Source organism: Melanostigma gelatinosum, assembly GCF_949748355.1.
Source record: "Melanostigma gelatinosum genome assembly, chromosome: 12".
NCBI lineage: Eukaryota > Metazoa > Chordata > Actinopteri > Perciformes > Zoarcidae > Melanostigma > Melanostigma gelatinosum.
In genome coordinates, this window is record NC_136645.1 from 2,308,195 (window position 1) to 2,320,420 (window position 12,226).

Below are 12,226 nucleotides of genomic sequence, written 5' to 3' on the forward strand. Positions count from 1 at the left end.
TAGTCACTGCACAGGGGGGGTTACCAACGATCGGGAAGAAAACATAAAACACATATTTCATCCCAAATGCTCAGCGGGATATTTAGAAATAACTCCAACATGTTCATTTTATACCACGAATTAGAAATATCTCAGTTTTATGTTCGGCGGGTGAACCAGTGAGTCAAACTGGGACTTTTGAAGCATCGTTCGGATTGACTCTCATAAAGCTCCCACAGATCACAGGATTATTATTTATATTATTTATTAGGATATGAAAGCATGAATTATAGCGGAAGATAAACTGAAGGTTCAGGAGCGGAGACGAACATTAAATCCTTTCAGGAATATTGGATTTACTTTGGTGAGAAAGAAAAACACGGAGGAAAATGAAACGTCAATAACTGATTAAACTCACGTGTTCAGCTTTAATTTAAATATTTTGATGAGATGAGAACTGAGTGAAACTGAAAAGTTAACGCGCGTTTTTTTTGTCAATAAATCATTGCGTTGTAGAAAACATTGAATGTTGATCTACATTGTTTTATTGACCAGCGCTGCTCCTCCGAAAGAATATTACGGTTTTATTTGTAATCATACATTTCCCTATGTTGTAAAAAATAAGACTTTTACATCATTTAAATCCTTTTAATAATTAAACCGTAATAGTTTATTTGGGCTCCATTATGTAATGCATCATGGCAGTGTGCTCTTAAATCATGAAATATTTGTGTCGCTTTAGTCAGAAAGTAAACCGCTGAAAGGAGCTCGCGTGTACAAATTAACTCCTAAAAACGCAGAATTATTTATTGTTCAGTCACATTTTTATAGTCTTATGAGTAAAATGTGTGTGTGTGTGTGTGTGTGTGTGTGTAGGCCTGCACTCACACACACTCACGCGCGTATAAAGATGGATTATGGCTGCTGTTCTATAATCTATATAAATCACAGCTGTGTTTGTCTGAAGTCGCTCGTGTTTGTTTCGGGTCGTCACACTGTGTGTGTGTGTGTGTGTGTGTGTGAGCAGCGCGAGGCTCCTGTGGATCTCACGTCAACAGAATAACATCACCTGAGATCTGCGCGAGGAGTTCAGTTCACTCGTTAGTAAGAATTCACTTTAGTCTCGCGTGTATTCAGTCAGCTCCCTCCGTTATTGGGACGCTCAGGGGAACAGAACCAAACTCCAAAAAGAGAAACTGTTTCTTCACGTCACGATCATCTGATTAAAAATCACATTTTCTGTGAAGCACAAATATTGTACTCATCCATGTCCGTGCTTTTAAAATGCGTGTTTATTCTGTAGTTATATTTTATAAAGGTATACTTTTGACTTTAGCTTGTTTGTGTTTCTCCGTAAATACGACCGATTCATACTTATTTTAGGAACAAATAACATTTCCTCAGTTAACTGCAGAAAATAATAATACTTTATCTGAATCCACTGATTCAACATTTAACTTCACCTTCAAAATGAAGCTGCATCCACATCCAGAAACACTGATCCTCCTGGTGGAGCTTTAAGAGAAACTGATCAGTTTGATTTGTTTAACTTCTGACTGAGGAATAAAACGAGTTTAAAGCGCGTGCATTCACGGCGTGGCTGTGAAGAAGATATTAATTTTAACAATGAGCTCGTAACTGACCACAAACAACCAAACGTGTATCCAGCAGCTTGTAACCCGCAGCAGGGCCGCAGAGAAGAAGGCGAGATCTCGGTGCAAATGAACTCAATTAGAATTTAGATTAGACCTCCGGGGAGAGCGCGTTTCAGAGGAGCTCTTATCAGCGAAATAAATTAACAAAACCAAAAACACGCCTCTCCAATTATCTACTAAGTGGTTCAAACGCTTTAATGGCCAATTGCTCTCAAATATAAAACTCGCAGGAATGGAAATATTAAAATGATCTCCTCCGGAGGAAGTTGATTTAATTCACCCGGTTCAGGTCGGAGTCCTCCGCCGCGCGGATTAATTGATATCTCCGCTAAAAAAACGTGCAGAGGTGCAAATTGAAAACCTTCGCTGCAGACGTCAGAGTTTAACGTTAAAATACGTTAACGTTAATTACTTTTTACACTTCAGCGGCTTCTGTTAATGACGCATAGTTTTGTGAGTAAAATGCGCACAAACTTAACAAAACAACAGACTTTAAATGCGTGAAAGAGGAGAAAACGTACCTGGGTTATTTCCGCCTCTTCTCTTCTCCCGAGCTCTTCGGGCCACAACACGCGCGCAGCAGTAAATTATCCAGCAGTGGGAAGTCTGCAGGGCACAAAACTCAGAAGACGGCCGACTTGCTCAAAAACAAACAGTGTGCAAACGGAGCGGCATCGCGGAGAAAAACACGCAGTTTATCAGCGCGCGGGGCGTCACCGCGTCCTCGGTGCGGTTCCGGGTGTTTCTCTCCTTTTATTTTTATTGCAGCCAAATAAATCAAACTAATTTGCTTTCAGGGGGCTTGTCGTTGTCTGTCAGAGTGTTAAGGTGATTTCTAGGAGACGGATGGAGATTGATCACCTTCTCTCCGCCCTGCGCCTCTATGAGCCGAGGACACCTGCGGATCCGCCTCCTGCAGCCAATCGGCGCGCGTCCCCGCTCTGACGGACGGCGGGGGCGGCCTATAGGGCGCCGCGGTGGCAGCCGGGAGAGCCCACTCCCACTTACCCTCTCCCCCTCCTCCTCCTCTCTCGGTCCCGGTCCCGAGACCAGACGAACCAAAGAGAGGTTTGTAAAAAGATGGAAATGTTTCACAGGCCTGCAAGAGAGACGGCGTCTGCGCTCTGCGCCAAAGTGCGTAAAATAAACAAAATTTAAGAAGATATTTTACAGAAACCTTTTCTAATTTTATTTTTTTTGCACGCGGATGCAATGGCAGCATAGTCCTGTCGAAGAACTAAAGCGGTTTCCCACCATTTAAAACACATTTACTTTATAGAAACGACCAGTTTTCTGCTGCCTGTCGTTTCATTTCCTCAAAAACATCAAATCAGTCAAAGGACAAAAAAATACACGATTCCGAATGTTTCAAGAGGAATAAATGAGGAGAAACGGTTGTTTTAAGGGTTTAAAGGTTTAAACGGGTGCTTAGTTTGACAGAAAGCTGCACGTTAGTTTAATCAACAGCAGACAACATATTTTATAATGCGGAGAATCCTCAGCTTCTTATTAATGCTGTTTATTTTTACTGTTTATTCTTCTGTGATGAGAAAAGAAGTTACATTTATATCCATTTTGATTTTATTGTGATACACCCCCTCCTCTCTCTCTCTTCCCCCCCACCCCCACACACACACACCAGTCCTCATGAATATTAATGAGGTCTAATCCCCATTTAGAATTACATTTGAGGATGGTTGACGTAAAGTTTAATAGGGATAGACCTCAAACTCACTGCGGAGGAAAACGAAAAAGAAGAAAAATCAGCAGCAGAAGCTGCGGTCACTGAATCACATCCTGCACTTTATACGTGGATAGTTCTTTTTTAAATGTGTTTTTTAACCCATCACACAGAACACAGAGTGAGGGTCGCAGCTCAGCTCGGCTATCCTTTGTGGATCTCTGCAGAAAAAAACACATCAACTTCTGTAAATGAGGCCTGAGCTGAAAGCGAGCTAATGTTCAGAGAGAAGCTGCAGGATGGAAATGACATTTTACATGTGCGAGTGTGTGTGTGTGTGCGTGTGTGTGTGTGAGGAAGAGGAGGATCAAAGTGGAGGCCTTAAAAGACATCGACGAGAGCACTTTGACAGAGAAACTTAGACACCAATAGTCGACCACCGTCATGGAGGCCTAGTGATGCTTGCTTATTGCAGGCAGGAACACGGAGCATACGGGCACCTGAACGCACCTTAATATACACGAATATAGTCCATCCATGTCTTTTTACGCACGGAGGCCAACATCAAACGTAAAAATCTGACCGATGGCGACAGTGAGTGTTTCCAAATCTACGAATGATGTGAGAACATGAACAGAGGTGACGTACTGAGAAGAAATGTGTCGTAAAAGAACGGGTGTTTTGGGGAGGGGAGGGGATGTTAAATTCGGGTTTGTGTTGCCCGGCTGCTGACACTTTTACGCAGATTTTTTATTTTTATTTATTTCCATATCTGAAGTCCGAGCAGTCAGAGGGCCCGTGGAGGGTCTGACCGAAACACCATCACCCATCCTCTCCTCTGCGCGCGCACACACACACACACACACACACACACACACACACACACACACACACACACACACACACACACACACACACACACACACACACACACACACACACACACACACACACACACACACACACACACACACACACACGCACACACACACAGGCTGTGTTAAATTATGCAAAAAGGCCATTCAACAAATATGGCCCTCACAACACAATGAGTCGGGTTATTCTGACATTTCCACTATTTCTTGTTTTTTTCCTCTCTCGATGTGAGTAAGACCCCGAGATAAACCCCTGAACAAGTATCAACTTATCAAGTTGCACCAACCTTTTGTAATAAGAGTATTTTGTCTAATCCCAAATTGCAGTTGAATTTTTCTTAATGCTGAGCTGGTAAAGCCTGGGATTAGGCGGCGAGGAGAGGAGGGGGAAAGTTTTGTCCCTTCAGCCGGCAGGATTGGAAGCGGGGATCTGCGGGGATGTTGTCGGTGCTTATTAAAACGATGATGCATACAACACAGCGCTGTATAGGAGCCCGGGCACCGCACGCGGAGACCCGGGCTCCCTCAGGTGCAGATTCTTTCTTTTTTTTTGGGACGAAAAAGGAAGTTACCGCGGAGGCCGAGCGGCGCTCAGCACCTGTGAGGTGAGGCCATGAGACATCAAAGCTCAGGAGATAATCCATTCGGCTGAAGGATCCTCAGCTGCACTGCAGCGCGGAGGCGCCGCCGCCTTTTACGCAGCGCGTCGCTCTTATTCACTGAAAAATAGGGAAATTACTCCAAATGGGTTTTTTTTCACTCCTTCTGCTTCAACGGGAACATTAAAGACACCCGAGTGACTCTGCGGAGGTAAGACGGGACATTTTGCTCTTTATTCACTCCAGAAATAAACGAAATCTTTAAATAAAAATAGATTTATCATTATAAATAGTTGGTGTAATTATGACTTTCAGTAATTTCTTTAGACGCGCAGTGGTTTAAGAGGAGTTTAATATAAAAAAGGATTAAATAGTGATGTTAAGAGGAACAAACATCACAACTTTAGGAGGTAAAGTTAAGTTTTGCGCATGAAAATAAAAATAAAAAATCAACAAGCTTTTACAAAACATATTTAAACTATTTATATAACACGTTTAAATCCACGCAGAAGTGCTGTGAATCATTTTAAAGCTTTCCTCTACACGCACACGCACTCACTCACTGCAGCCCTCTGACTGCACCGACGTCCTTCAGCCGTTTTGGGCTCTTCGCTTTTCTTCTCCAGATTACGATAAAAACGCGCCATAATACGGAGTAAAAACAACAAAAAACAGCGCCTCGGGGGGTGGGAGGGACGTAGAGTGCACGTATACGGTCGGGGTCCCAAGCAGAGAAGAAAATTAATCAGCAAATTAATTTTGAGAGGATGAGAAAGGCCGGGGAGGACGTCTGCTGTCACAACCTATTTCCCGGGTTTAATCGGGGGTGCGAGGCTGTTATTCTCTCTTTGTTTCAGTTTGACATTCATAAAAGTAGTGCGAGTGGGAAAGAAATATGGGACATTTAAGGTGGTGGTGGAATATTATTTTTCTACATCTAAAAAACGACACTTTTTGTTTTATTTCCCGCTCCATCCCGCTCCTGGTTGCGCTCAGAAGCGGCCCGAAGAGCGAGAGAGCGAGAGAGAGAGAGCGAGAGAGAGCGAGAGAGCGAGAGAGAGCGAGAGAGAGCGAGAGCGAGAGAGAGAGAGAGAGAGAGAGGGGGGGGGGGGGAAGAAGAAAAAAGCATCTGATCGGTACAAAGTGATTTCTCTAATCTTCCTCAGAGGAACCTGCTCAGCACCTCAAACAAAACAAAAAATAAACGCCAATTTTAATTTATAAACACGCACAAGTCGCGGGGGAATTGAACGGAGCGCCAATAATAAGCAGCGCTAAACAAGTGATGGGCCGCTTATATGCAAAGGCGTGCGTGCATTTCAATAAGTTAATGTGCAAAATAAAGAAAGGTAAAGGTATTTGGATTAGTAGTTTTAGATTTGCAACTATAATAATAAAATCCAGCGATGAAATATTGAAACTAAAAACCTGCAGCTTTAAAAATAAATCCCGGGTTACAAACAGGCCACACGCGCCTCTGTGGAGTATGAAATCATAAGGACTTTATTGTTGAAGACTTGGGTTATGACACTGGAATAAATAAACAGGTGTTCAACAGGTAAAGGACAGCTGCACCAGATGTGGAGCTCTAAGCGATGCACGTGGAAAGCATATTCCTCTTCTTCAGAATACAATAAATACAAACCAAAAGGTTGTTGAGCAAAATGCACATGAGACGTGATGGCAGGTTCACTTACAAGCAGCTTAAAAAGGACAAACGGCAATAAATAATATATATAGATTTTTTTTGACTGCATGAATCCTGACAAGAAAAAAAAGAGGATTTTTGAAGCTATTAATCAGAGCAGTGATGAAAATATACAACATGAGATTTAATTTTTAAACATATTCTTTCTTTTGGTAAACTGCTTTCAAGCAAAGACAATAAAAAAAGCAAGATTTATGAATGCGCCCCCCCCCCTTTAAGATATTTTACAAGTAAAAACACTGAAATGAAATAATTAAAAAGATACAGTCAAGTAACGCAGCAGCTTGAAAAGACTGATATCATAACGACTCTTTTTTCTTCTCCTTTTTAACTGCAACGCCCCCCCCCCCCCCCCCCCCATTAAACCCCGTTGTGCTGTACCTCAAACCCACTGGTCTCCACATTCAGACAGAGAGGGCTGTGCTGCATCACTTCATGCAAAAATATCACACGGCTTTATTGTAGCACTGCTCTCGTCTCACAGGTATTTATATTACAGACACGTACCGTAAAAGTAAAAGCAGGATAATAGAATAAAAAACATTGTGTGTGAGTGGGTCAGTTTGAGTCAGTATAAAGTTGGTGCGAAGGCATCGCAGGGCCTCTGAAATCTGCCGGCTCTCTGCGGTTAATTTGACCAAAACAAAACAACCGGAATCGTGATTCAAACGTTTAGGAAAAGATCATATTCATAATCATCATAATAATGAGATACATTTCTTTTATCGGCTACATTTGTTGGTTGTGTTTTTGAAGTGACAATCATTGAAGCGCACACTTCTCCTCTTTCTTGGCCATCTTTCCTTTGTTCTGCTCCAGCGTCCTCTCCAGGTGCTCGTCCTCCTCCTCGGCCCTGAGGAGGGCAAAGGTGAAGAGGTCAGATGTGGTCGGATGGGGGAGAAAGAGGAGGTGCACGCACGCACGCACGCACACACGCACGCACGGGTAACAGTCGGTGCCACTGTGCCTGGCACCCTGTTGGCCAATCTGGAAGAGATCCCGCCTTAATGCAGGTGTGCCTCTGCCGCACGAACGCAACTACTGTTTAACTGGTTCCTGGGGAACCTTCTGGAAATGTAAAGACAGGCAGCAGACGCTGTCTCGCTCCACTCCCCACAGGGTTGGATGTTCGAGTCGGACCGTGTCGGAGGATTGTGGGTAACTTACTGTTTCTCCTGGGCGTCCAGGTCTCTGACCAGCGCGTCCCGTTTGTTGACCAGTATGACCAGCTCATCCAGCAGCAGCTGCTCTCGTCTCTTCTGGGCCTCCGTCTTCTGCCAGTCTGCAACGACACCACGTGAGACACAGTAAACACTTTGTCACTTGGATGAAGAGGTGAATTTGTTTGGAACTCGTGACCGATGAGTTCAAGATGAACATAAAAGAACATTTCTACGAATCGTCACCTCGGGTCCTCCAGGAAGAGAAACGTTCCTCCGGAGCTCCTCGAATCAAACGGTGTTTTTCTGGACGTGGCTTCACTTTGAAGGACTACAGACGATCTGCTTGGACACTTTGGTTATTAACCTGCTGGACTGTGGAGACCAGACCAGTTCCACGTGTGATACCACGTGTAGACGCACACCGGCAGGTTGTGTGTGTGTGTGCACAGTGAGGATGCGTTGACTCGAGCAAACACACGTTAAGGATATTGTTGTTTGCTTTGAGGAGTCTCGTTCTCATGGGAAAATGCTGCTCGTATTAGAGTCCTCCATCATAATTAAAAAAACAGATGATTTAGGTTTCTGTTTAAAAATAATTTCTTTCTATTCATTTGTATTTTAGTCCAGTGAGTTTGAAACGTTTTTGGGTCCATTTCTGAGGTTTAAGTTTAGTAAAAATCATCTTAAGATTGGAACTATGTTTATTTTTCATTTAGTTTAAGATTTAAAGTCTTCATCTCTCACGGAAACATCTCAATAAATACAAACATCGAAAAGCCAAACAGCTAAACAAACAAACAAACAAACAGGTGAGCCCCCCCGAGTCCCGTCTCCCTCAGTTCTCCGGGGTCTTTGCAGGAAGAGGCCCCACAGGGCCCCACAGGGTCCAGGTGGGACCCCGAACCAAATCCCCTCAGCCTCTCCCTGGAGGGGAGCGCTTCACTCCCCCTGGGGCTCAAATATCCGCCTGGCGCCCTTGGCTCCACATTCACCGAAACACCGGGGCGGCACTCCCCCCCCCCCCCCCCCCCCACACACACACACCACAACTACATCACAATTAGTCCGTTTGTTTACCTCCTTTCTGTTCACATTAAACAACACAGCATCTATTTAGCAAGAAAAACAAGACTTCCACATGAATTAGCGGCGGCACAAAAGAAACGTAGCGTAGCATCATTTTAAGTGTGAAACTGGAGCCACTCCCTCAGCTCCGTGTGAGAATCGTTTATTATAATCATAAAAACACTTCATCAAACACAGCGGAGACAACTTATGGGAGCAACTTCTCCCTCTATCAATATTTAACCGCCGATTGATTCGACAATAAAAGGAATGTTGGTAAAAATGTCACTCCCGAAATAGTGTAGCTTTATTCAAAATAAATACCCCCCCCCCTCCTCATTGAGTGAAATTGCAGCAGTGTGTGTGTGTGTGTGTGTGTGTGTGTGTCACGCTGGGCCCAGTGTGTTTGTCCTGAAAGCTCTGCTCTCTCTTCATTGGGCCCCGCTCGTCGACCACAGAGCGAAATGAACACAGACCCAATATTTGGCTCTCTAGGTTCCTCTCTTCCTTTCCTCCCTCTTTCTTTTTTCTTCTTCTCAGGGAAGCACATTTACTCTCCTAATAAGCCCGAATATCTAAAGAGTGCTTTTGTTTCTCTTTTAAACAAGGTTAGTTTAAGGTGTGATGAGTCATCATCGTTAGACGATTGTGAGACAGGAATGTGAATCCCTATCCGCCATAACTCCACACTCTTTCCCACAATCCTCTCTTTCGCCACAAGGCCGGCCCACAAGTAAAAATACAGAGAGGTATGTTAAAACAAAACCTTTCTTCTTGATCCTGCCCTCCTTCTCCTTCAGAGCACATCTCAGCCAAAAAGCCAAAGTCCTGCTGGAGGGGTGAGGGTTACGGGGGCGAGAGCTAAGCACACTGCTGTCAATCACACGTCGCAGAGTCCCGCCCCCCTCATTAGGAAGGTAAACAATAAAGAGAGCCGATGAGAGACGTGACCAGGCAACACCAGAGCAGGCTGGGTAACCAGACACCCTGGAACAAACAAAACAGCCTGCAGCCACTCAGAGACCCTCCCTCACCTAAGCCCCGCCTCCCCAATCAGAGAGAGAGAGAGAGAGAGAGAGAGAGAGAGAGAGAGAGAGAGAGAGAGAGAGAGAGAGAGAGAGAGAGAGAGAGAGAGAGAGAGAGAGAGAGAGAGAGAGAGAGAGAGAGGACTCACATGGTGGGTGCGTATTCAGATAACCCTCGCCGTGCACGCCAACGGTAACCATGTGAGTCTGCACAAGACACACAAGAATGCGCCGGCTCAAATCCCCATGAACACCCCCCCCCCCCCAACCTCCTCCACCCGGTTTCTCCGAAGCTAAATTTATTCAAGAGAGCAAAACTGGTCCAAAGTCCCCCCCCCCCTCTCTCTCTCTCCCTCTGTCACACACACAAAGTACGACGACGTGACATCAGAAGATTTGATTTTCATAAAAACGTTCTCCGGACGTCAGACTGGAAACGTCTCTTTTCTCTCGCCCTCTCCGCCTCTTGGTCTTTGGGGGAAAAGGCCTCAAAAAGCTGGTTTTGGCCGACGTCCAAGTGGAGTCAAGAGACAGAAAGTGTCACCAGAGGAGCAGAGACTCAAAACTCAACAGCAACCAGGAGATTTGATTATCTGTGACGTCACGTAAAAACTATTTCCTCCGGTTCTGATCTAATTGAGACGGATTATATATGTTTTATCTAATTGTTCCGATTTACAAGTATCGTCTGTGCATCTAAACCCTGATCATCTTCCTCCTCTGAGCTCCTTTAGTGCCCAAAAACTATTAAAACACATTGCGATGCACTTTTGGGTTAATTCCACTTTCACCGTCCTGCTGCTGTGAATACTCACAGAGCACCACATGTGCACCACAGAGGTCCGATGTCTGAGACACGACTTTAAAGATTTACGACTTCAGGAGCCAAAGAGACCGAAACAGACTATTGTCATGGAATTAGTTGACAATAAGAAATATATAGCATGTCATCGACTTTACCGTCCAACTCCAGGACTTTAAAAGTCAACAACTTCAAATATTTCATAATGCAGCAAACAATTAGTTTCATTGTCCATCAATCTGTTCTCTCAATAAATCGATGAGTTGTTGGTCTTTAAAATGAAAAGATATTCAGTTTACTGTCAGAGGAAAGAAACCACAAATATTCACACTTAAGAAGCTGAAACCAGAGTTACGACCTTTGTTCCTAAAATAATTACACAAACTGATTATCACAAACAGAGGTTGATTCATTTAACAGTGGCTGCAGCTATAATCTTTAATGAGACACAAGTTAGTTTATGAGACACTTAAAGAGCTTTATCTTCTCTCTTTGTGTCTCCTGAATGAAGCAGCACAAACACTGCTCAATAAATTATGAAAAAGACGTTATTTTCCTAAATTTCCCCCCAAAAAACTCCAACAACTCGTGGAACGAAGCTTCTTGTTATCAGCGGTTCCAGTCAACTAGCAACCCTGAAAGAGTTAGCGACATCATCAAAAGTCGGCCATGTGATCGGATTCCACAGTGCACCTAATCAATCAGGGTCTGGAGCGCGCCGCCCCGATGTGTTACAAAGCCCAAATAGATTTACAAGTGTGTGTGTGTGTGTGTGTCGGGGGTGTGGAGAGGGATAAGCTCCTGCATAGGATTACATATTGATTTTAAACATATAAAAAAGCTTATCATATCAAACCGTAACAGGGAAAACTCTGGGACCCGGCTATGCATAAATCCCTTTTAGATGGCGAGAGGGCGTCCACTTTAAAACACAAACACACGCACACACACACACACAAACAGGCACTCGAAGGCAGCCAAGACACAGCTTTGCGTGCACACATAGGTGAGCATAGGTAAGCAGATAAAGAGGGCATAGTGGATCCATTTTGTGGCGGTGGAGATGAGTGTGGCATACAGATGGCATTTTTCCTGCCTGGCATCTCACCAAGGAGGTACAAGGGAGGCGGGTTACCGCCGAGCTCGTAAACGACATCAACGCCCGGACAAGCCCCCCCCCCCCCCCATAACTATTTTATTCTGCAACAGCTGTTAAATCAAACTCTGAAAACCTTTTTTTTTCCTTCACAATGTTTGGGAAACGTCTTCTCTTTGTTTAATCCAGACTGTGAAGCTCAGAAGCTTTCATGATGTCGGCCACTAAGAGTCGAGACCTTTCTGGATTTATATTAATGGGGTTTTTGCAGGCGGCAACATCTGGTTCTGCAGAGTGAAGTCAATGCTTCATGTCTTAAACTTGCATTCTCTCTAGTGTCCAGCAGGCGGCGACTCCTCTGGTTGTATAGAAGTCTATGAGAAGATGACTCTACTTCTCTCTTGATTTATTACCTCAGTAAACATTGTAAACATGAGTTTATGTCTCAATCTCTAGTTTCAAGTCTTCTTCAATACAGCATGATGTTCATTTAGTACATTATGGTCCATTTAGAGTCACACAGACCATAAAGCAGGGGATGCTTTAGGGCGGGGCTTACTGTGATTGACAGGCCTCTA

The 12,226-nt window shown here is 44.1% G+C and overlaps 1 protein-coding gene across 6 annotated transcripts in view; it reads right to left on the reverse strand.

The window, feature by feature from the left end:
• Positions 1–6,276: 6,276 nt before the first annotated feature.
• The window catches only part of ehbp1 (EH domain binding protein 1), a 130,932-nt gene continuing 124,982 nt past the window's right edge, over positions 6,277–12,226 (reverse strand). For all 6 annotated transcript variants that reach the window (XM_079280449.1, XM_079280450.1, XM_079280447.1 and 3 more), the window contains 2 exons: positions 7,665–7,779; positions 6,277–7,350 (listed from right to left, as the gene is read on the reverse strand). In XM_079280449.1, the coding sequence (XP_079136575.1) occupies positions 7,260–7,350; positions 7,665–7,779 (206 nt within the window). In that variant the 3' untranslated portion in view covers positions 6,277–7,259. The remainder of the gene's footprint in view (positions 7,351–7,664; positions 7,780–12,226) is intronic.